Consider the following 25,766-nt stretch of genomic DNA (forward strand, 5'->3'; position numbering starts at 1 on the left):
AGAAACCAATAGAAACCCCCCCCCCAAAGAATTTTGCTATACCTAGAGCAGTGCCCTATTCAATCATCATCAAATGAGTGACCAAGACCTTGGAACACACAGCTCTGAAGGGACGTCTCCATCAAACCCTCCCTCAGAACTCAGGGAACCCTGTGGAAGAGGAGGCAGAAAGAGCGTAAGAGCCAGAGGAGATGGAGGACACCAGCAGATCAAGTTCTAAATCAAGTGAGCAAAACTGGTCCGATCTCACAGAGACTGAAGCAGCAAGCAGGGCCTGTGTGCACTGTATGGCTTTCAGTTTATTTACTGGACTCCTGAGCATGAGAACAAGTGGGTCTCTGATTCTTGAGCCTTCTCTTGGGTTGCCTTGTCCAATTTCGATACGGTAGTTTTATCTTATTTTTGTTAATGACTGTTATCTATTAGAAGCCTGTTTTCTAATGAGAGACCCAAAAAAAAAAAAAGTCAATCTGGATGGATATAGGGACAGGAAGTGGTGAGAAACTGGGGAAGCTCTATGATATACGAGAAAAAAAAAATCTATTTTTAATAAAAGGGGAGGGGGGAGAGAGAGAATGAATGAGAATATTCAGTTTAATACAAGCCACAGCAAAAAGAAACTATTCAATTGGCTTAATCTATACCAACTAACAAATCCAGCAAACTAACATTTTGATGACATGTCAGAGAACCAGCCTCCAGAACTCTGTGTGAGGCTGATGGACTGGTAAAAATCAACCCCTTGCAGAGTTAAGAATCAACAGGCACACAAATGATCTGAATAGGCACCTCGGTGAATACCAGCCAAATCTTCAAATCAGATAATGATACTTTCACACAAAGCTTGGTAGCTGAGTTAGGACTACTTCCTGTTTCTGGGTTTATCTCCCCGTCAACAATAAACTGGAAGTATTTGTTTACTGAGTAATAGTAATTCACTGGCCACACAGACGTAGTTTTGCCTTTTACAAGGTCTTTTGTTTTTTTTTTTTTTTCACTTACATCTGATTAGTAGACTTTATTCAAGGGAACAGGTTAGGATGGGCAGAAAACAAACCTGCAGAAGGTAACTCTTCCATCTTTGAAGTCCCAATAGCATTAAGACTCTGTTGGAGGTAGAGTGGGAGAAGGATGAACCCCAAAGAAGAAATGGAGCAAAGGTTCAAGAAGATCCCACAGAGGAGAGATTCACTGTATTAGGTAACACAGGAAAATGAGCCTCATCTCCTCGTGCTGCAGATGCTGTCTAGGGGGAAGAGCCCTTATAAAAATACCTACCAACAAGAAACACCTCTGCAGGGGGCTAAAAACAAAGACCCATTTTTAAGGCGAATTCTTCTGCCAGTTAGGCTGGTAACAAGGTAGAAAGACACACAGTGTAACATTTGCTACACCTCATATTCATTCTGAGTTAACCTATGTGTGTCTTAATTTTACTGGTGATTCTTTTGACATTGAAACTTTAGGAATCTCTATAGCATATACAAATCTTAACAACAAAATCTGTAATTTTACCTTCAGTAGAAATTCCTGTAGCTCTTGGTGGGTTTTTGTTACTGTTGTGACTGAAAGGTCAGACCAATTTACCTGATTTAAGAAAACACACATATTGTATGGTTATTGCTTAAGCAGGAACGGGCTGGGGAAAAAAGCCAGGTGTAAAACAAAAGGCCTTAAATTTAAGATTAGCAATTAGAGATAAAAAGTTTATCTAGCATTCTCATAGTCTCTGACAGTCTACTCAAAAAAGTTCTCCAGTAATTCTTTTTAAATTGGTTTTTTAAAAAGCAGTATTAAAATGTAACTGTTTTGGTAATTTTCAGTAACTAATTTTTCAGAAACATCTTTCTTTTTTGGTTAGGTACAAAAATGACACTATAACAGGGAAGTCCAAAAGACCTGAGCCCTGTCTCTTGATGCTCACTAAGTGTACAGCTTCTCAAAAGACTTCGCTTTGATTTCAGATGTTTTAAGTCCTAGCAAGATGCTTGGGCAAGCATGATTATCTCCATTTTCAGATGAAGAAAATGAGGTAAGTGTGACCCAAAAGGAACAGGATCTAGGACTGCAATCAGCTGTGCTGTTCTGCCTCCTGGACCCTGAGAATTCTGTGGACTTTAATTCTCACTGTACAGCTGGAAAATAGGTGACTGTTCCAGACATGCTAATATCTAAGTCTTATCAATTAGTCATATCACTTTTAATGTGATCTTTAAATACATAAAAAATGCTATGTAGCAACCCTCTTATTGACTGGTACATTTCTTAAGTGAAAAGTATCTACCTGGGCAGGTGGGTACAGGAGGAGACATGACAACTGAAGTCTGAGGTCAGTCACATGTCAGAGTCACATAAAACCAAACGAATATGTAAGAATTTCTACCAGTCTTTACTTCAAAGATGGAGACTGGGGCCCGGAACAAGAGTAGCTGGGTGTTATGAAGGCACTCCAGAGAGGGAGCAACTAAGCCAGATGTTAGCTGTGCTGTGGTCCAGGGTAAGGAGAAAAGTCTCAGAGAAAAGCTGTGAGTTCCAACAACTAAAGGAGAAGCCAGCATGCTGAGTTTCAAGGACAAAGAGCCAAATATCCCAAAAGTGAGACACAGAAATTGGAAACAGAAATCACAATGTCAAGGATTTTTCTCCTTCAAAGTAGAAGTTTTGAAATTCATTCACCAAATATACTGAGCAAGGCAGACACTCCAGGATGACAGGGATGAAGATGCCCATTCCCATAGATGCTCTGTTCAAGGATCTGTGGAAGCTATTGTGGTAGCGATGTGCAAAGGACTGAGAAAGCACTGTCAGAGGGGACCAGTCTTCAGGAAAGTGAGACAGCTGAACACTGTCAACAGTGCCCTGGGAGGAGATGCAGCGGTGCTGTGAGAACCCTGGCCTCACTGCACGAAGCCTCATATGGGATGCAACCGCACAGGGCTCAGCGGTGAAGCTGCAGCAGTGGCAAGCAGGTGCCAAATAAAGAACCAGACCCACAGCCAACAAGAAGACAAAGCCACACAGCAGGGATGAAAAACCTCATGAGCAGCAAGAATAGCAGAGCAGTCAGGAAAGTAATGCCAGGACAGGGAAGGCCGGTGGTCTGCAGACACTTGTGAAAAAGATGCATCTTACACCATACATTCTCAATAGTCTCCCCGAGTTCAAGGCTCTCACTTGTTTTTAAAAACTGCCATCTAGTTACCAATCATCTATCTATCACCTATTATCTATGTATCATCAATCTACCTATCACCCCCCCTCCCGTTCATCTTTAAAGCAGTAAGCCAGGTAGCAGCCCTTGTACAGATCACTTATTGTGGAGGATGCAGCAATTGGGGTGAGAACAGCTTACTTTGAAAGTGTACTCCCAGTACTTGTCAGCCCTTTTTCTCTGGACTCCTTTCAACATTATCTTCTCAATGTGGACGGCTGAAAGAAAAAAAAAAAAAACATGCTGACTTGTATCAGAGGTCACACACATATTTAGTTACCTAAAGTAGTCCTATAACCTGACAGATGCAGTGACCAAGCTACATAATCTTTACGACTGGCCTTACCTCATGAGAACTGACCCACAGAACATGCCACTCAACCACGACTGTCTCCTACACATGCCAAGACGCTGAATGCTCAAGCCAAGCAACCAACACCAAAACAATCAACAGATATTTTAGTGGAGATTGTTTTCTAAGGGATAATAATGAAAATTCTTATTCAAATTAGCAGAATACAGCACTTTGGAATGGACTAAATATGTACAGCCTGTTTAATTATTTGTGTATATAATAGGACTAAGTTAGAAAGTGTCTAGTTTTTTGTTTTTTATCTGTAAATATGTGAGTGTTTTGCCTGCATGTCTAGTGCCCAGAGGCCAGAAGGGGATTTTGTATCTCCTGGAATGGGTAAAATGTTGTATAAACTGATCACCATAAGAAACCATAAAGTCTCACTCTGAAGGAACTGAATGCAGTTTACAATAGGGATGAAACAAATAATTCCTCTTTAAAACTGCATGGCTACTGGGAAACGGATGTGAACAATTTTTTCACCCTGACGGTGGAAACTTTGTTGGTTTTCTCTCTGTAATAGGAAATACTGAATGCTACAGATGGAATGCTACACTAAGTACTTTAGTGACAGGATGAAGTCTTTACCCTCCAGACACACACAGAGGTTTAAGAGACAGCCAAACAGACAACTGTCCATGACACAGGATAGACACACATGAGAGGACAGTACAGGGCTGCAGAGCAAGGGGATCACAGAACACAGAACTTAGAACATTTGGAGCATTGCTTTTGGGCAAAAGCCGGGACCAACAAGATTTCTCTAAAACTAAGAGTTAAGAATTAAACAGTATTGGGGTTATCAATGTAGCTCAGCAAACACAGTGCTTACCTAGCATGTATGAGCCCTAAACTGTCTCCCTAGCATCACACAAACTAGGCCTGGTGGCACAGGTCCGTAATCCTAGCACTTGGGAGATGGAGGCAGAAAGATCAGAAGTTTGATGTCAGATTTAGTTATATAGTGAATCTGGGCTAGCCTGGGCTATATGAGACACTATCTCAACTAACCAATCAACCACGCACCCACCCAACCCCATCACCAGCAGCAACAACTTTAAACCCCTATGTTAATCAATGTGAATACAACAAATTCAGCATACCTTCTCGCTGAGCTCGGTGAGGGGCCACAGTGAGTCCATCTTGAGGTATTTGGGCTTGTTCTACTAAACCAGTCTCATTACTCTGTATATAGTCACCACAAGCAGAGTCGTTCTACAAAAGAAAATGTGTTAGTCTATATTAGAGTAGAAATTTGCACAAGAGCCAAGCCCTACAGTCTGAATAATGACTATGCTAGTTACAAGCAATTAATCATTAAGGGTAAAAAGACACAAGTGTCAGAGTCATAAGTAGCAGTATCAATGTTTACTTTTATTTAAAAGTGATCTTTTCACATATTGACTTTCCCAGCTAACATGACGCACAGAAATTCAATTTTGCTAATCAGAGTTGCCAGTGGTGTTCATTCCACACCATGAACCAGAATCAAATGGACATATACAATAAATAGTATATTTTATGGTAATTTCCCAAGGTACTGTGTATGTTAGTCATTACATAACGTTTATTTACTGATTAGTTTTTTTGACAGTCTAACAGGGTGAGCCATTAGAAAAAAGTATGACCAACAGCACCATCAACACATCACAAATCTTTGTAAGAAACACTATTTATGGATGGCTTACTATCCAAGTCGGACTCTGACTGAAGCTATGCAGCCTGTCACTAGTTACCTATGGGTGTGTGCCTCAAAGACTGGATTTTATAAATAATGAAAGCACACCAAGCTGAGAGCGCTCCAGGATGAAAGCAGCACTATGGGTAGGTTGTTATGATAAGACTGTAACAGAAAACAGCCCTTTCCCTTCTGACCCAGAGCCTCAAACACCACTCGTGTTAGCAGCATTTGTTTCAAGAACCAAACACACACCAACTTTTTAACTGTGTCAAGAGATGACACAAAGAGAGGGCCTGAAACTTGTCAGGGATCTCATGTAAGGTATTTTCTCCTGCTGCTTAATGACCCAAACTGGTCTGACAGTGAGTGTGGGATTCCAGAGGACAGCTCTATTTATGTGAAAAGTACATTAAATACTCGTGAGAACCAAGTCTTACTTCTACCTTCTAGAAAGCCACGGTAATAGGAGTGTTTACAAAGAACCTTGTCTGAGGAGAGCACAGATCTCCTTAGGGCCCAGCAGCTAAAAATCCGGCCTCACAGTCGTTGCCAACTTGCAATGTTATCAATGTCTAAAAGCAAGTTCATGTGTCCCAACTCACATCATCTCTTCCCTTACAGCCCACACCTGTCTGAGAGATTCTGCTAATTAAAAATTCAATACTGTTCTAGATCTTTTTAAAAAATGAACAGTGATGTACTACTGCTGGCGTATGGCTCAGCAGCAGAGTGCCTGCTTAGCATGTTCGAGGTCCCATTTTTCATCCCCAGTGCCATAAGAAACAAAGAAAGTTTTCCTGTCCTCTTAAGCAGCCGTTATTTAAAAGAAGCGTAGTAAACAGTTTCAGTCACCTCTTTCCCTTCTTATTCCTCAGAAATGTATTTTTAATGACAATGTGTATGTGTGGGTACCCGTATGTGGGCATGGGAATGGGGCCTGAAGAGGCCAGAGGTGTAAGATATCCCTGGGGCAGGAGTTCCAGGTGACGCAGGTCCTCTGAAGGAGCAGAATGCACTCTTAACCACTGAACCATCTCACCAGCCCACTTCTTTTCTTTATATCAGATTTTTTTTACATTGCCAAAATATGGCTTAAGTTAAAAACTAATCCCTTTCAAATATAAACAAATGAAAAATATGCAACAATAAATTTCCATAAGGAAACTGAAGTCAAAGCCACAATGAGACTGCTGTACATCCACCGTGATGGATGTGGTATGACCAGTACCACTGTGCTCTAACAGCAGGGGGACAGCAAGTTTCTTAGAGCAGTCAATTAGCCACACTGGCTCCACAGCATTCGAGCCAAACAAGCACGGGAAAGCAGTTTGCTTCACAACTGAAACCACGTCTGTAGCTATTTTTAAGAACCAGATTTTTGGGCATGGCAGCAAGGTCCTGTAATCCTAGCTGCACAGGAAGCTGAAGCACAGTGCTTAGTTCAAGGCCAGTCTGAGCAACTTAGCAAGTCTGCCTCAAGATGAAGTTCAAACAGCTGAAGAGTGTTTAGCTCAGCGCTAGAGGGCTTATGCAGCAAGCTGTTTAATAAAGTAGAACCCAAGCCCATCAACCCATGAAATTCTGCAAATAGTTTCTTATCCCCAAGTTGAGGCAGGAACCAATACTGTGAAAATCTTTCAGATTAAATTTAGAAGCTGTTTCTAAAGTTCACGATGAGCTATGGGGAAACATAATTGTGATGCTTATTAGCACCAAGAGTGAAAGGCTGTTGGTTAGGCTGCCTCTGTCTTCACAAGTCACACATGACATTCAGCCAAGGAAAGACGTCACGGGATCTGAGAAGTACCACTGATGTCACCACACATATAGGAATAACAATCACATCCCCCATGAAGCTCTGCTTCCCACCTTTGTGGAAGAAATAAGCCAAGGAGAAGTTGAGAAATACTGCCTTTCTGTTCAACCCATCAGCTACTGCACAAGACAGGAGGTTAGCCTAATCTTAACTCAACCAAAGGCATCTTCAGAATTACCCCACAGACCTGATACAAGAAAGTTCCAAACTAAGAAAAACATGTCTTGTATATGAATTGAGCTGCAACAAAAAGGTGGACACATCTCAGAACTTCTGCTATGACTATGGACTCTCTTTCTGATGGCTTATTAACTAGAAATTAGGTCTCAGATGACTGAGCAGACAGATGACAGAACTAGCTATGGCATCACTTGGGCACACATAGCAGCTGTTGGAGAGAGTACCGGCCGGGGCTAATTTATGGAGTACATATCCTCTGCCACACTGCTTCTTCCTATGCACATTCTTTTCAACGTGATACTTGGGATAATGATGGCAAACTATGCAGGCCTGAACAGAGGGAATAGGTGGCAGGAGAACTGTCACTATCATTCTCTATAAAGTTTGGGGGAACTCTTTAATTACTAATTAAAAAGTTAAAACTGTTGGTACCACTCCCTTTTGGGGGGACTGAACCATTAAAAAATCTCCAGAACAACCATGCCAACACAGAGGCTTCCTGGAGAGAGGAAGTGGAGGATGCAGGAAGAGGGCAGCAGCTTTTACCCAAGAACTGACCTTCCCCTGCCCTCCTGTAACTCTTCATGCTTCTGCTGAGACAATCTAAACAGTGCCACCTGTTAAGGTGAAAATCTACATCGGACACAAAATGACAAGGATACAGGAAACAAACAGGTAGTAAAGTTCCTTTCTATACAAGGAAGGTGGAAAGGGGACCAGGAACTGCTTCATTCCCATGCTTGTCCATCCCCACGCACGCTGTCTTGGAGGTGACAAGAACAATACAGAAGGACCTAGCTGTGCACACACACCACCCTAGCCCACAGCTAGACTCTAGCGCCTTTCCTTTTACAGCCTTAGAGGGACAGACAAAAGACGTCCGTCCTCTCAGAAGACTTCTAAGGGCCTTGACAGTGACAGCCAGGCAGTTAAGTAGTGCACATTCTGTTAGCATTTGACACTGAGGTGAACCTGTGAGGGCAGCCACTTACCTGTCCAAAGGAAACAAACCATTTCCAAAAGCAACAATTTTCATCTCACCGCTGCATCATGCAGCCTCCTTTTAGAATGGCCTTTTTTCTCAAACAATACTCTAACACCACAGCCTTGAGTCACCCATAACTACTTTCCCCTCCACGACCACTTCAAACAAAAATCAATTTTACTCTAGGAAACTATCCCCATTTACACAGTCTTACTTATAAGAATAAAAAGTTCACCTGACTTTACAGAGTGCTCATTTCAGCGCCCAAAGTTAAATTTTTAACTTCCTAAACAAAAGGAAGGTGTTCTCCATTTCCCATCTCACTCCCTCTATCTCTCATACAAATCACAAGCTGGAGACCAAATCCTGGAGGAGACTCTCCCTATAAGTCAATTATCCAAACAATAAGACAGTGGTCCATAATTCTGACCTCTGTACCCACCTGTGCACATCCATCCATCCTGTGAGGCTTAAGTAAGTAAGACCAGAAAAAAGAAATTACTGCTCAATGCATTCAGTCTTTAAGCAGTACTTACAGAGCTGCATTTGAAAGCCTAGGTTTAAGAAATTATGACTGAGCAAGTATGGTATATGCGATGAGGACAAAAATAAATAAATAAAAATAATGTAAAGACCTAGCAAGGAAGTCAATTATGTATGTTCAAATAGTAGTAAGAATTCTAAAAGTACCCAAACTCCTAAGGAATGTATGTATGAGTGGGAATCTGAGGTGATAGAGTCGTGCAAGACTGATCATCACAGGAGGGGCTGACATGACCTGTGCTGAGGAAAAAAAACAAGCACCTAGGACTTTGTGAGTTATTAAAGTTATTATTATAAAGTTGAGTTATTAAAGCCCAGGGCCCATCAGTCACTGAAAAAAACTATAATACAACTAAGGATTGGTTTAGAAAGATGTGTCTGGTGGCAGTGTCCAAAAAATGAGATGGACAAGCTGAAACAAGAGGCATAGTAGGGCATTACTGTATATCTATAGAATCAATATCCACAAGAACATGCCACCAGACCTTCATGACTCAAGGGCAGAGTCAGGATAAATAGGGAAGACAATTAAGGTAATCAATCACACCATGGTGATTGAAGTTTAATGCTATCATGAAAAGAAATGGGTACCTCTGTAATTAAAAAGGAAATCAGTGTTTTTATACAGATTAAGTTAAAAGTGATAGTTGACATTTAGGAGACACAGCACAGACTCAGTTATTTCATTGGCTCCCATGCAAACTGGTGACAAGCCAGGCCTTTAATCTGACTCTCAAAGTTCTATGTAGCATCTTCATCCAGCACAATCTCGTGCTAACCATCCTTTGAGTAAGCCATGAGCTCATGCATTGTTCTCACTGCGCATGCATCTTCAGGATAGTTGCATAAAACATGAGGAGGGCAGCTCCATCTTATCCTGGGCACTGGGAAGCTAAAGGTGAACTAGAGAGATGGCTCAGTGGTAAGAACACTGGCTGCTCTTGTAAAGGACTGGGGTTTGGTTCCTAGCACCCACATGGAAGCTCAAAACTACATGTAACTCCAGTTCCAGGGGATCTGAAGGCCTCTTCTGGTCTCTAAGGGTATCTGGCACACATGATACACATACATACATGCAGGTGAAACAGAGATATAAAATAAAACTTCAGATAAACTACTCCTTGGATGAGCACAAAACAATGCTAATGAGCCACTTGGCAGAGAACCAAAGGTCAAATATTCCCTGGAGCACAAGAACAAAAGGAACTGACCCAAGGCTGGGCCTCTATTACCTATAACAAACACCCTACAGGCCACTACCTATAACAAACACCCCACAGGCCACTACCTATAACAAACACCCCACAGACCACTACCTATAACAGACACCCCACAGGCCCACTACCTATAACAAACCCGACAGGCCACTACCTATAACAAACACCCAACAGGCCACTACCTGTAACAAACACCCTACAGGCCACTACCTATAACAAACACCCCACAGGCCACTCCCTATAACAAACACCCTACAGGCCACTACCTATAACAAACCCGACAGGCCACTACCTATAACAAACACCCAACAGGGCCACTTCCTATAACAAACACCCAACAGGGCCACTTCCTATAACAAACACCCAACAGGCCACTACCTATAACAAACACCCCACAGGCCACTACCTATAACAAACACCCAACAGGCCACTACCTATAACAAACACCCCACAGGCCACTACCTGTAACAAACACCCTACAGGCCACTACCTTTAACAAACATCCAACAGGCCATTACCTAAAATACAAACAACCCACAGGCCACTACCTATAAGTAACACCCCACAGGCCACTACCTATAACAAACACCCCACAGGCCACTACCTATAACAGACACCCAACAGGCCACTACCTATAACAAACACCCCACAGGCCACTCACTACCTCTAACAAACACCCCATAGGCCACTACCTATAACAAACACCACACAGGCCACTTCCTATAACAAACACCCAAAGGCCCACTTCCTATAACAAACACCCTACAGGCCACTTCCTATAACAAACACCCAAAGGCCCACTTCCTATAACAAACACCCCACAGGCCACTCCCTATAACAAACACCCTACAGGCCACTACCTATAACAAACACCCAACAGGCCACTTCCTATAACACACACCCTACAGGTCACTTCCAATAACAGACACCCCACAGGCCACTACCTATAACAAACATCCCACAGGCCACTACCTATAACAAACACCCAACAGGCCACTACCTAAAACAAACACCCCACAGGCCACTGTGACCTATAACAAACACCCAACAGGCCCACTTCCTATAACAAACACCCCACAGGTCCACTGCCTATAACAAACACCCCACAGGCCACTTCCTATAACAAACACCCCACAGGTCACTTCCTATAACAAACACCCTACAAGCCACTTCCCTTTCACATGGTTCACAGACAAACCAGGATTACCCCATGAGCAGAGAATCCTCTAGATCAGTGTTCCACATGAAACACTAGTGTACTCAGGGAGTACTAGCCTCTTGTTTCTATTTTGTTGTTTGTGATAAAGCTCTGGATAAAGCCCTGGCTGGTCTCAAACTCTCTACGTCAACCTTTCAAATACTAAGATTACAAGCATTACAAACATGAGTTACAATGACTGGCAAAAAAAACCAACCAACCAACAAACAACAACAACAACCCTTAACATTTCTTAAAGAATGGAAAACATTAAACAAGCTAAAACAATATCCAGCAGGTTCAATGCAGAAATGCTAAATACATGGATCCCAACCTGTGCTCTTAACTAAAGAATTATGTAACTTGACCAAACTATAACATTGCTTTTTAGTACAGTCATGTTTGACTGCATATAAATTTAAATTATTTCCTAATTAAATGTGAAAAGTGAATAAATAACTACAGCTGCACTGAAGTTAATGATAAATTAAATTAAAAATATGTATTTTCCTTCATTTATAGTCCCAAATCCAATACTAAAAGAAATTATTTGTAACTGAAGAGGATTTCTTCTTTGAGGGTTTTAAAAGATTTTTTTTACAATGTAAATATTACAAAAATAACTTCTAAATATCTCTCAAATACTATAAAACCAAAAAGCCCCAAACACAGAAAGACCCAGGCCACTTTTCTGAAAAGAAAGTGTCATGACTGAGTGTTAAAGAAAACGGCACTAGCCTGAGAACGTGCCCAAAATAGTCTGACTTCTTTTGCAATTTGCTCTTAGTGCAATCACCACAACCTAGAAGAAGTCATTCACCCTTCTTTTATAGATGACACTAAAGCTCAGATTCAGGTTGGCTGGTTGATATCTCCGGGCTGGAAGTGCAAACCCCTCCCTGATACATGCTGTTACAGATGATGCTCCCTCACTCTAAGCCTCCCCCATCCATCTCAAGTAAAAAAGGCAGTGCAGGACGTGGTGGGAAGAGACCTGTCTTACTTGGCTGGAGGAGCACTTGCTTTCCTTCTACACCTCCTGGACCCCAGGAGAAAACCTCTACACAGGAAATCATGTACTTTAGTTTGGTAATCATCTGCTAACTAAAATAATTACCTGATTGTAAAAAGTCTCTTCCAACAGTGTTTTATATATGCTTCTGTTGCTCACTGCAGCCAAACAAATGGAGCATTTCACCTGGAGGACATGGCTATTGCTGCTCCCACCTCCATCTGGAGATGCTGCGCTACATCTGTTTCCCTTAGACCACCTAGGAGGCAGACCTGACTCAAATGCTAATGAAGACCTCAGGCAAGACCCACCAACACTTCACCATAAGATATGTTCTATCAGTGGCCTAAGAAAACAGATGCAGTATATATTACTAATGAATTTTAGAAATGATTTCTAGCTAACAGAAACAGCTCATACTTAGCACTCCATACTTTGGAGGCAGAGGAAGGATCCCCCAGTTTGAGGCAAGCCTGGGTTACACTGTGAAACTGTCTCAGAAACAAAACACTATTCCTTTCCCTGTCATCTTACATATTTTAGCACCTAATACAACAACAAAATTCTGGTATCCAAACTTCTAGGTAGCTGCTCTCTCTATGGATTCTGATACAGATACATTCAGATTTTCTTGGGGGAGTAAAATTTAAACTAAAACCCATTGTAAAATTTTCTTTCTCAAGCTCCACCACAAATATGAACGCACAGCCAACCTGCATATTTACAGAAAAAGGGACAATTTCACAACCCCCACAAAAGTTACTCTTTTTAGTAGGTAAAAGACTTGTGGCCACTTAATTTTGATAAGTTCAAGTATGGCTTATGAGTTTAAATGACACTAAGACACAGGATCTTTTATTCAAATATTAATACTAGTTGTCAGGTTAAACAACAAAGCTTCAAGCGTTAAGAACAACCAAAAGGGCTACCACACAATACCAGGTACTGTAGAATCCCATGATAACCAGTGTGGTCTGTTTCTTACACCTCTGCATTGCTAGTTAGGGGAAACCCTTCTAAAAGTGGTCAGAGAATGTTTGTGAATAGTGTCCGTGGCCATGGTCATTCAAACACAGGAATGAAGCTAGTACATAAGCCACAGAGGTTTTTTGTTCCTACGTGTTTATGGTTTATCTTATTAATAACAGAAAGAGAACTGTGTTTGACATTTGGTGTCTGCAGTTATTTTTCACAAAAAAACTACACACATTTCCTAGGACACCACTGAGTGTTCCCACTACTGTCCCTTGGGCCTATTTGAGGAACCATACGCAATCATAATGGTGTACTGCAGCTGGGAAGAAAGTGAGATTCCTGTGCAAGTCTCCTAAAAGGAGTGCCCATACTCCAGTTTTAATACAATCTAATAGTTCACAATCACCCAAATCCCATTTTATAAGCTATAAACTGTCACTTCTAAGAGTAAAACCACATTTTTCCCCGTTTTTCTGACGTGGACTAGTAAGCACACTCTCTGGATAGCTGGTAGACTTGTCACCAACTACTAACACTGTCCATGGTTAAGACACTTCGTGCTGGACTACACCCTCAGGGCACACAATAAAGCTGACATTAAAGTACACGTTCTACCCATAAATGTTATTAATTTAAAAAATTAAAGAAATCCACTTATAGTTATTAGGTACAATTCTAAAGCTAAGTACAGTATTCTGAACCAGTATACCTTAGCAAAACAGAGTTCGTCTTTTTATTCATCCGCTGAGGGTTAATATGCTTCCCTTGGTCATAAACACTAATAAAGACAAATATGGTTCCTAAGCAATGAGAGGCTGCATAACTGTGGCCAAAGTTACTTCCGGGCCAACTTCAATGCAGCCCCATGAATTCCCCTTTATCAGGACTAAGCGTCCACCGGCCTTGGGCCCACGTGCTTCTCCACCTCCACTTCAGCCTTCACCCAGGCAGGGGCCGGGCCGGGCAAGGACTGAACGGCGCTGGTCACGTGGGCTGCGCGGCCGCCATCTTGCCAAGAGGGGGAGGGGCAGCCCCGACTGGCTGCTGTGGGCCACGACCACACGCGACCCCAGCGCCCTCGGGTGCACCTCGCGCCTCCACGTGCGTCCGGCAAGCGCCCCCGCCCCTCCCAGGAGAATCCCGCCAGCACCCTGCCTTAAATGCGCTTAGGTCACCCAGGGCCGAGCAACAGCTGGGCAGGACCGCGGGAATCCGCGCTTTAAAAAGCCCACCTGCACCAGCAGCCTCTGGAATGACAGCCTGGGAGCACCAAGAGCCGCTCAAACACCGAGTCCGAAACAGCGTCAGCTGGAGGACTTGGGGACCTACGATAACCCGCATACACACACACACACCTTCAATAGGTGGGACCTAAGTTCATCAGACATAAACGGTTTGTTCATCAACACCAAACAACTGCTGGAGAAATACGCGCAAAGCAATAGCCCCAGTGTCGCGCTGTATTAGCACGTTAATCCCTGTAGCATTTATTCCCTACTCCCACTTCCTGAGAAGTGGTGATGTGCTGAAATTAGTGGCAGGATGCCCAGTCTCCTTTGTCCACTCCTCCCAGCACTCACTGGTGGCCAGAAAAGGCCATGCACTGCAGTCAAGATAAAAATCTCATTACTCTGATTAGCACCTACCTATCCTCTGCTCTACAATACCACATTCAAAGCAACGTGAAGGGAAAGGAGACCCTCACAGTTAAAATTCTGCAGTGAGCGCTGTACTTGTGTCGCTATACTATACTATGAACCGAAGGATGTAAATTGCTCCGTTGTGGGACATTTTCATCAGACCAAATTCAAGGTTATCTTATATTGTCACAAAAAAACATGCTCCCGAACTCATGCTCTTTAAATTTAACAGCTCTGTAGTATACATTTTTAGATTTAGTGAGTAGGCTGAAGGGTGAATTAAGCTTTTACCATCATTTTACACACACACACACACACGTGTGTGTGTGTGTGTGTGTGTGTGTGTGTGTGTGTTGGTAGTAGAGACACTAAGAGATCGTATTATTTTTACTATCATCAAGAAAATGCAAGGTATTAGTTTTACTACATCTGGGTTTCGTTAAGATTTATAAAATAAAATATGAACTTGTGACTTCACAAATGTCTCACACAAAAAATGAAGTACTCAGCCATTATCTCTAAGGCCCTTTGAGAGTGATCCTAAGCGCCCTGGGTTCTTGGGTAATGAGTCTATGCAACCATTAGTGAAACATATGCTCAATTTTAGTTCTGCCATATTGAATGACTGCTGATACATGTTAACTTTCAAGCGAGGAGGGAGGGAAATCCCCCCACTTACAGTGGAAGAATGACATCCAAATTAGATCTGATCCACAAAAATAAGATCCTAATCTACAGTTTTTACTGCAATTGAAACATATCCCCATTAAATCACCGTTCTTCAGTGGTTTATTGGACCTAATTAAATTGCTTTCAACACTGTAAAAATTCTTTGTTTGCGACAAGTGGATTCCTATGTACTAAATGTGGTGTTTTAATAACTCTTTTAGACAACGTTTATGCCTACAGTTAAGACCTAAGAGATCACCAGACCCCAAATCTGAAGTAGATATCAAGCCCCTCAGGAAGCTTTTTGGTAGTCTACTAAAGGTTTAGCCAGGCCATCCCAGGTCTTTTACCCAGATGACCGATTTTAGTACTTAGTTCAGCCAATTCATAGGTCTCCATAGAATATTACCCCCCCCCCCCAGTGAATACAAAGTTCTCCAACTAAAAGCCAAAAGACCTAATTCAAAACCTTAACTAGCACACTAAGTATGAAAAGTCCCTTATGCCACAGGCAGTAACCTGGGAGTGCCAAGGAGAAGGGGGTTTTAAACAAGATGAGACTAGAAAACAGCCCACTTAGGGCTAGACAGACGGTGGTTGACAGACCCCCGCCCCCAATGCGCTTGGCTTTTCCCCTTGCACCTAGCGCCCAAATACCAAAGCCCAAAAAGTCCCACGAGCCTCTTCATCCGAGGTCTAGCTAGGGTCAGTGAGCTCCACGTCTTCCGTAACAACTCGGGCACGTTAGAGGAGAATTCTAGAGCATTCTGTTATGGCGGGTGGCTCTATGTGCATGTGGGTGACTGGAACTGAGCCCCCCCCCCCAAAAAAAAATGATGATTACTACCCCGGCCCGAGAGCTGCAGGGTGATTATTCCAAGGCACCTGCATGAGGCTGGGGTCGGAACTAAATTCCGAGGTCCCCGATGGGGAGGCCGGAGCGGCGACTGCACAGCCACTCCTTCGCACCTCAGAGCACCTTACCTGGGCCCTGGAGCCCGCAAAGTTGCTCGGCTCCACCTCCGCGTCCTCCGGCTCCACCCGGAGTGCGCTGCGGAGCCTCTCCAGGTGCTCCCTCAGGGTGACCCGCTGGTGGAAGGAGAAAGCCGGGTGCAGCGAAGCCATGGTGAAGAGCAGCAGCAGTTCCTCCTGGGCCCTGAAGCCGAGCCCGCCTCCAGTCCCGAGCTTGGCGCGGCCGCCGCCTTCCGGCCCGGGGCCGTCCTTCTCCGCGTCCTGCTCGCCATTGCCACCCGGCTCGTCCTCCGCGCTGCCCCGCGAGCCCTCGGCTCGAGTCGCGCGCAGGCTCCTGAGCACCGCGTCCACCTGGGGCAGGAGGCGGTGCAGGCGCCCGGCGGCCTCCCTGTTCTCCGAGCCCAGCAGCGCTAGGTAAACGATGAGGCGCGAGCGCACGGCGGGCTCTCGGAAGTCGGCCAGCGACCCTGCGTCCGAGAGGCCGTTGGCCTTAGCCTCCGAGTCGCGCAGGTAGTGGTAGTCCTTGCGCGCCAAGTCCTCCAGGCACGAGCCGAGAAAGCGCAGCTCCAGCGGGTTGCACAGGTCCAGCAGCCCGCACATGAACTCCAGGCGCTGCGCCGAGCCCAGCACCAGCCCGAACCACTCGTACACCCGCTCCTGTTCGCTCAGCGCCGCCGCGTGCCCGCCGCCGCCCGGCATGCCCGCGCCTGCCGTCGGCCCGCTAGCAACAGGCGGCTCGAGCCCCCTGGGAGGCGAAGACGGCGGCTGCGGCGGGGGGCCCCGCGGCAGGCCGGTGGGCGGCGGCGGAGGGCGGCAGTCGCGGCGACGGCGCAGCGGCGCCTTTGCGCCCGGCCGCGCGTCCGCCTCGGGCTCCTCCGCGTCGGGCGGCGGCTCGCTGGGGTGCGTCGACTTCGGTGGCAGCTTCATCCTCAGCATCCTCAGCTAAGGCGGTGCGGACATGCGAGCGAGGGAGCGGGGGCGGCGGGAGGAGCCGAGCGCCCGGGCGGCGGCACGGCCGTCAAGAACGTTGCCCCTCCATGCCGCCGGGGCGGGCCGGGGGCGGGTCTCGCCGACCGGGGAGGGGGGGGCGGTGGCCGGCCAGCAGCTTCGTCCCGGCCGGAGGCGGGGCGCGCCCGCGGCGGCTCCTCCCCTGGGCTCCGTGCCCGCTGGGGAGTCCGGTGCGGGAGGAGCAAGTCGACCAGCGTGTCCTCCTTCCGCCTTCTCCGCGTCCGCACGGGGCTGGCGGTGACGGCCTGAGCGGTTCCCTCTCGAGCCGGCGCAGGCAGAGCGGCTTGACTAGGAGGAGGAGGAGCAGCGGGGCTGGGCGGAGACGCTGGCGGGCTCCGCGCACCGCACCCCAGCCAATCAACGTTCAGAGCTGGCGTGACGTGATCTCCTCGTTCGTCCCCCACTCCCCTACCGGGAGCCGCCCTCCCCGAGAAGCCACGCCCACCTCCTGCTTGGCTGCAAGGCTCTGGCAGGTCGCGCGCGGTCCTAATGCTTGATGGGTTCCAGCAGAGTGAGGACGTGGGGTTAGGACTTTGGGACCCCCGCGAGGTGAGCTCCGCCGGGAGCGGCAGAAGTGGGCGAGGTTCATCTGGTAGGAGGGAAATCGAGTTACTTTTTGAGAGATCTGGCCCTGCCGAGGCTGCAGACCGTCTTCGAGTCAGCCACCGCCCTGGATCACGCCGAATGGGTTTCCCAGCCTCCGCCGCCTAGTGGACTCAGTGAAAGTCAGCCACGGGAGATTAATTACCACATTCTAAAACTTCACCTGGACCGTTGGTGTGGACGCTGGGATGCAGATCCATCCGGGAGTTAGGTCGGGACGTGGAGTGGTCTGGGGCGGCGAGTGCCCATGCTCAGGCTGGTTGCAAGGTGCTGCTTTGGACCGGCAATCCAGCCGTGGGGACCCTGTTGCTGGGGCGTGCTTTGCCTGATGGTTGCTTCTGGCTTGCAAGGTTAAGTTTAAGAACACCCTCTTGCCCCAAATCTATGGTTTGTGGAATCACTTATTGGTTACGTTTTAGTTCCTATCCGAGAACATTTGGAACTCTTTTTAAACAATTTAATAAGTTACTCTCTTGGCAGGGTTTTAGGTTTTTAAGTGATATTACATTTTTAAGGTTTGGATATCCCCCCCCCCCACATGACTCTCTTTCAGTGATATGTATAGCCCAACTATAAAAATAATTTTAAAACTCAAACAGAAAACCCAAGGGGTGATGATTCCTCTCCGAGCCTTCAGGACCATTATGTGCTGTCTCACTTGTGCTGGACCTTGACTGCCCTTCAAGAGTTCTTGACCTGCTGTTTGTCAGTCCATGGTTGTAAATAAATCATAGATTTTGTGCCCGGGAGTGGGGCGGGAGAAATCAGGATTTTTTTTTATTTTATTTTAGGGTTAATAAAAGTTTTTTAACACCCTACATTAAGAACTCATACTACATAACCTTAGTAGGAGCGTGAGAAAATTAAATTCCACACTAACGCTGTCTGAGAGTGTTTGGTCATCTACAGAGAGTATGTGGAATCTCCTTGATCTCACGACTCTGCGGCTTGATCATTTAGGATAAGGCTGGTTGGAACCCGAAATCAGCTGCAGTGATAAAACTGAGAGGTGGAGTATTACTCAGTACATTTTAGGTTGACAGAAATAAGTGAAAGCTAGTCTACCGTGTAGTTTCCTGTTTGCTGTGCTTCTTGGGTACGGCTTAAATGAAGTAAGCCTCAGCCGTAACGATCCTGGAGTCCACTGTTCCTGCCGGCTCCCTTGGGCACATTTCTGAAGCTTAGGAAGAAATGCTTTAAGCACCATAGTGCGAGGGAACTTCTCCGTTCCGAACTCTACTTCCGTGCCTTACTGTAATGAGCAAATACTCTACCTCCAAATCGAATTTTTACATGTGACCCTGGCTTTTAATTTTTACATCTTTAATTTTCCATTGCATCAAACAGTTCTTTAATATAGACTCACAACACCCAATCCACATTTTCACCAGAATTAAATTTGCAACTGGTAATAATGACTTTCATCTCTCTAGCTTCGCCAGCATTAGAAAACACAGTTGATAGCAAACACATAAGTAACACGTACTATACTTTAATTCAGGCTCCAGGAGCTTGATGATTTTTGTCCCCACAGGGTGTTTTTCAGGACCCTCTCTCCAGCAAATCGCTCACAGGTCTACGTGGGTTTTTTCCACCCTGTGATTAGTGACAGAACACAGGGAGCCAGGGTGAAGGATGGTTGCAGTGCTAGCTCTCAAGAGAGAGCCCAGGGCAACATGGGAGTGTTTAACTGGGGAAAACCACGCTCACGATTCTGATGACTCTTTAGAAATACGGCCTCCCGCCTGGTTGCAAAAGCCTGCTCTAAATTTTGTGTTCTCTGTGTTAATCAAATCACATGAGTGTGGGGTTTGTATCCAAATTTTTCATGCTGGGATTGTGATGGCTGATGAACCAGTCATGAAAATAATTCTTAGAACTGATGGAGGGGCAGATCCTCCCTTATGTCATGATGGCACGCATCTGCCTGCCAGGGGGCCAGATGAGAAGAGATCTGAGGGAAAGCTGCTGTTCTTGTGCATGCCCCCTTTCTGCCACTGCCTCCTTCCCTGAAGTCTTAACCTGGCTTTACCCTTCTACCTCCTGAAGACCAGCAGCTGAACCGCTGAGACTTTTAGCTCTGTGGACTGAGAAGGTACTAGGTTCTCAGCCTCTCTAGCATGCAGACAACCATAGTTCTACCTATCCCACACTTCATAAGCCAATCTAATAACTTTTCTTGTAATACATTCTATTGGCTCTGTTCCTCTGGAGAACCCTGACTAATAGAGTTAGCTCAAGGTATGAGTGTGTCTCGTCTTTAGATGATCTTGGTAGAGACTTAGTAAACCGTGAAAGATGCTATTATTTTTAACATCCAGACATGTATTTTTCTATGACAAGAAAACTGGTTTCAAGGGAAGGTGGCACTTTGAATTTGATGCTAGTAATGACTGAAAGGACTTTTAAGTCCTACCTTTTACAGTTAGGTTACAGCAAGTCATTTTACCCAAACCCCAAATGCTTAAGTAGTTCAGAATAGACTGATACACTTAACATTATCTTCTCGGTCAAAAGAATGTATTTAGAATCTAGAGAGATAGTTTAACAGTTAAAAATGTATGCTGCTCCTGCAGAAGACCTGAATTTAGGAGTTCAGTTCCCATGACCCCCACATCAGATGGATGTCACTGCCTGTGACTCCAGCTCCAGGGCATCCATGGGCAGTACACTTGGGTGCATGGACAAATGTGTACCCTACATTATGGGCATTTAAAAGGTTCTGTGTTCAAGTCTTGTATTAGCCGAGATGTTATCCGAAACAGCCAGGCTGACCCATCTCTAAAGTTTGTTCTGTAAGTCATTAATATTGACTTTCTAACGTTTTCCTGTTTCTTCCACTGAATACCTTCCTTTTTCTTCCTCCTCCTCCTTTTCCTTCCTTTTTGAGACTAAGTCTCACTATGTCAGCTAGGCTGGCCTGGAGTTCACAAGGAGTAGGACTGTGAGTGTGAACCATGAAGCACACTTGGCGGGATTATGTCAGCTAACGGGCCACGTCTTTCAACTTCATATTTTACCAGCTGCTAATCCACTCATCCCTTAGCACACAGTGGATGTCCACAAACAGTTATGAAATAAGCAAATGACTGGACAGTAAAACAGAAGCTTAAGGGCGTTCAAGTTCATGTGTGGCAGAAGAGACAAAATGTGTCCACCAGCATGTTCAGGCCAGACCTGATGGGCTCCCTTACTCCCCTTGCTGAAGTTCCACATCCACTCTTGATCAGTCTCTGGTCCGAAAGAGTGAAGTCAGCTTCTTCAGAGTTCGGAGGACCCACAGAAAAGACATAAAGGGCCGTTGCCAAGGAGGAAGGGAAGCGTGGCTCCCAAGGGTGCAAATTCATATGTCAACATCATTGTATTTTAGTCTGCCCTTTTAAATCATTAAGTGTCACAAGTACATTTCGAAAACAGTTTTCTGTTCAGTTGGGTCATACAGAGCATTATATATGGATGTTAGTTTTAAAAGTATATATAAAGGTTGAGCAAAAGGTCTTGGAAATAACACAGGCAAGTTATTTGTTGAGGTACAACTTCAGGAAAAATTATATATATTAAACTTTAACAGATAAGTTTTTGCCCGGGTTTCTAAAAATACAAGGCAGTTGAGAAAGAAACAAGCAGAAGTCACAGCTACTGTCCCCGTGACAGTATTTTCATGGATAGCTTGGGACTCTCTGCCCCGAATGTAGTAGGAGACTCTTGCTGGAAACCTAGCCTTGGGCTGCTTTCGAAGTCTCCCTGGAGATTTGACTCTGTCAGAAAGATTCCTGGGGCCTAGCATGACCAGGATGACTATGTTCTCAAATACCATATATTGATTTTCTTTTTTTGAAAATTTGAAATCACGGTCTTTAGAGACTGTTGAAAAATAAATTTTATACTAAAATGGTTTGGTATGGGAAGTCCTTGAACTTGTATTAGACTTGTACTAGAAATTTACTTCTATTACAAAGCTAAAATTCTACTTAATTTGAAATGAAGGACAGATGAACTCCAGTTTTTCAAGTCTGGGAAAATTTCAGTGTACAACAATACAGTCATATTAGTGGATTTAAAAAACTCTTGTCCATGGGGAGAGTGGGTGTGTACTTCTGAGAGAGTGCTGCTAAAGAAGGTGACATTCTGTGACTATCAGGTGTAATCATGGTTCTGGCCTGCTTACTATTGGATACAAAGCTACTAGGAAACAGGATACAGTTTCCCCTCACCTCAGCTGAGAACAGAGACAACAGAAGCTGGAGAGGCAGCTCAGCAGTTAAGAGCATTTCTTACCAAAGACCTAGGTTCAGTTTTTATCACCCGCATGGCAGCTTAGCACCTGCCGTAACTGATCAAAATACCTCTGCAGGTACCAGACACACGGAGCACAGACAAACATACAAGCAAAACATTCGTGTAAGAAAAGTAAATAAATCCAAAAACCATTTTAACATAAAAAAAATGTATTTTATTAGGATAAACCTAATGGATGCTTTCAAAGCCATGATGCCACAGCTAATATTAGGAATAATGGAGCACAATACTTACCTTTGCCGTGCCAAGAATGCTACTAGCAATACACACTTGTATACTTGTCAGACTATGTATAATGAATATAACCATGTGGAAATAGGGTTCACCCAGACACTCTTTTTCCTTCCCTCCCTCCTTCCTTCCTTCTTCCTCCCTTCCTATCTTTTCATCCTTCTTTCTAACAAGATTTTCTACATGTCCTTGGCTGTCCTAGAACTCACTCTCTAGCCCAAGCTGGCCTCCAGCTCTCAGAGAGCCACCTGCTGCCTCCTTCCAAGTGCCAGGATCAAAGGTGTGCCCCGTCACCACCTGGCTAACTCAGACTTTGGGGCATTATTTGTGAATATTTAAAATTATTTAAAATTATTCATATTATCAAAGCAAACACAAGGAGGGCACTGTTCTAGATAAAAGGAGCCTCAAGAGATAAAACAAGTAAATGTAATGCCTGAGTTTATTGATTCTTTGAATTACAAACCTAAAAGACATTTAGGAGATAGTTAGATAGTTTGAACATGGGCTTATTGGACACTTTTTGCCTCGGTGCTGACTTTCCCGGGTGAAATAATGACATTGTGACGTCTAAGTAAAAACCCCACCTTCAGTAGGCATTTGTAGTAACACACGAGTTTGAAATGCTCTGGTACCTATAATTTCTCTTTAGATAGCTTAGGAAAAAATATTGAAAAAGGCAAAGTAAATGTCATAACACACTCAAAATCTAAGAATGGTGAACAATGTACCGTTTTGGTTTTCTGCTGGTATGAATTTTCCTCAAAATAAAATGGAAAAACTAGAGTTCCCAAGTACACACATCCACAGGACTCATGAAGATGGTGGAGCTGTGCACCATGCACATGGTGCTAGTCAGTCACTGTCATCCGTGTGACCGTAATGACGCTGAAGTCTTCCTACCGCTGAGTCATTGCATAGCCACATGACAACGCATTCCTCACTAATTTGTGACAACTCTGCTGTAAGAAGCCCACGGTGCTGCCAGCTCTGTGAAGGTACAGCACATGCAACTGTGTACAGTGTGCTCAGTGCTCCATGATGGAAAATGATTGCTACTGGTACTTGTACACCGTGCATTGTCCTGGCCGGGGAGCACCCTCCTTAGAAACAGAGCGCTGTGGCACACTGGCTTCTAACGCTTTGGCTTAATTCTGCTTCCAAAAGCTGCTTCCAGACCTGGGAGTCCCAACCCCCAGCTGGCTTCAGTTGACAAGAAAGAGTTGCCATACAGCCAGTGGCTGGGCAGAAAGATGGAGGCAGGGCTTTTAGATTGCACAGGCAAGGAACTGGAGTAGGAGGGGGGGAGACCAGCCATGATGGAGAAGCAGAGGGATTACACATAAGAGCAGCAGGAGAGACCCAAACCAGCCATGTAAGAATTGGGAAAGTGATCCCAGGGGTCACTCCCCCGACTGGGTCTGGGGTAGCAGAGATGAAATGTTGATTTAACAAGTTGACTCAGGAAAGTTGGAGAGGAGACTGTGTGCTAGCCATGGGGAGATTTAGAAATGATCAGCCATTGAGCTAGTCAAGACATATCAAAATAAGCTGGCGAGAGCAAAAATCCAGAGAGCTCTTGGGGCAGGTGCATCATGCCTACAACCCGCCAGAGCCAAAGCAGTTTAACTGATTCACCTCCACAGCAGACATGTGTTTATTGTGTGTCTCGGCTGTGCCAAAAAGCCATCTATCTGACTGAGTGTATTCCATGGTATTCAAGCATGAACATCAGCTGGTCTTGCATTAGTCAAAATGTATCTTTGTTGTCGAGTGACAGCCACAGTATGAAATATGCAAGTGCATTTAATACATGTAAAGTCGCTTAATTAACTGTTTTTGTAGATGGGACAAAACATTATTCAAAGTCCCTTCCAAACAAAGATAAAAGATTTTTAAGGGGGCTTAAAAACTTGATGTAGAACTGCTTTTCTAAATGTGTTACCTCAAGTGTATTGACCTTTCAAAACTGTATGGAGTAAAGTTGGCCAGAACCAAATAAATGGTCATGACTTGCAGACCCACAAGGTGTCCCAAGAATCAGTTTGTCAGTGCGTTATGGAGGAAACCTGAGACAGCCAAGTCTGAGCAAGGTCACCCCCAGCAGAAACCTTAAGGGATGCTGCAGAAAATCACATTACACAAAGGCATGGTGGAGTGCCCAGAGGATGCCTTCCTGCCTGGGCTATTAGAATTAAATTGCCTTCATTACTTGATCGTTTTATCTGTCTTCTTCCAAAAGAGATCCAGAAGGCTGCTTGTCATCCGAAGCTGGGGAAATGGACAGCATACACGCATGGCAAGGCTGATGACACGCTCCTCAGTCTGCACAGCTCCCCGTCCCATCCGTGACAGAACTTCCTGCCACAGGATCACCCAGTCTGCGCTGGAGAAGAGTTCCTTCTTTCTGTTTGTCTTTTACTTTCATTAAAAAGTCTCTGTCTAATTTTCATACTGTAATCCTAATTCAGAATCAGCCTCACCTAAGACTCCTTGTGTGTTACTTTGGGGAATGGAAGCAGGCTTGTCACTTACCTTCACAACAAGGCTATCCCTATGTTGGAACTGAATAGCATTCTGTTTTACCAGATCCTTAAAGGTAAGTTGGTTCCCACTCCCCCTTGAGTATTACCAGCTGGGGTAAGTGAAGGAGTCTATAATCATGACTCAGCCTGCTGTTTGTGTTCTTTGAAATTTAAATGTACACATCGTATCAATGTAAGTAATATTGATCCCAAAGAATACCATAATAATACTACCAGCTGGGACTGCAGTTTATTTGTGAGAATACTTCTGTAGCAGGCAGGGAGACCTAGTTTAATTCCCAGGGTTGTATAAAATCTAGCATAGTGATGCTCGCCTGTAACCCTAGTACTTGGGAGGCAGGAGGATGAAATTTTTAAGGTTATCCTCAGCTACATTGCAAGTTTGAGGCCAGCCAAGGATATATGAACCTCTTCCCTTTTCTTGAGACAGGGTGTCTTGGTTAGGGTTTTACTGCTGTGAACAGACACCATGACCAAAACAGCTCTTATGAAGGATAACATGTAACTGGGGCTGGTTTACTGGTTCTGAGGTTCAGTCCATTATCATCAAGGCTGGAAGAATGGCACTGGAGAAGCTGAGAGTTCTACATCTTGTTCCAAAGACAAACAGTAAAAAACTGGCTCC

At 44.7% G+C, this 25,766-nt stretch overlaps 1 protein-coding gene across 1 annotated transcript in view; it reads right to left on the reverse strand.

The window, feature by feature from the left end:
- The window catches only part of ZCCHC2 (zinc finger CCHC-type containing 2), a 44,239-nt gene extending 26,787 nt beyond the window's left edge, over positions 1–17,452 (reverse strand). Inside the window, exons 1-4 of the mRNA XM_080926112.1 lie at positions 16,467–17,452; positions 4,670–4,781; positions 3,353–3,429; positions 1,516–1,587 (exon numbers count right to left, since the gene is read on the reverse strand). Coding sequence (XP_080782238.1) covers positions 1,516–1,587; positions 3,353–3,429; positions 4,670–4,781; positions 16,467–17,390 — 1,185 coding nt within the window. The 5' untranslated portion in view covers positions 17,391–17,452. The remainder of the gene's footprint in view (positions 1–1,515; positions 1,588–3,352; positions 3,430–4,669; positions 4,782–16,466) is intronic.
- Positions 17,453–25,766: the final 8,314 nt, after the last annotated feature.

This window comes from Micromys minutus, assembly GCF_963924665.1.
Source record: "Micromys minutus genome assembly, chromosome: 12".
NCBI lineage: Eukaryota > Metazoa > Chordata > Mammalia > Rodentia > Muridae > Micromys > Micromys minutus.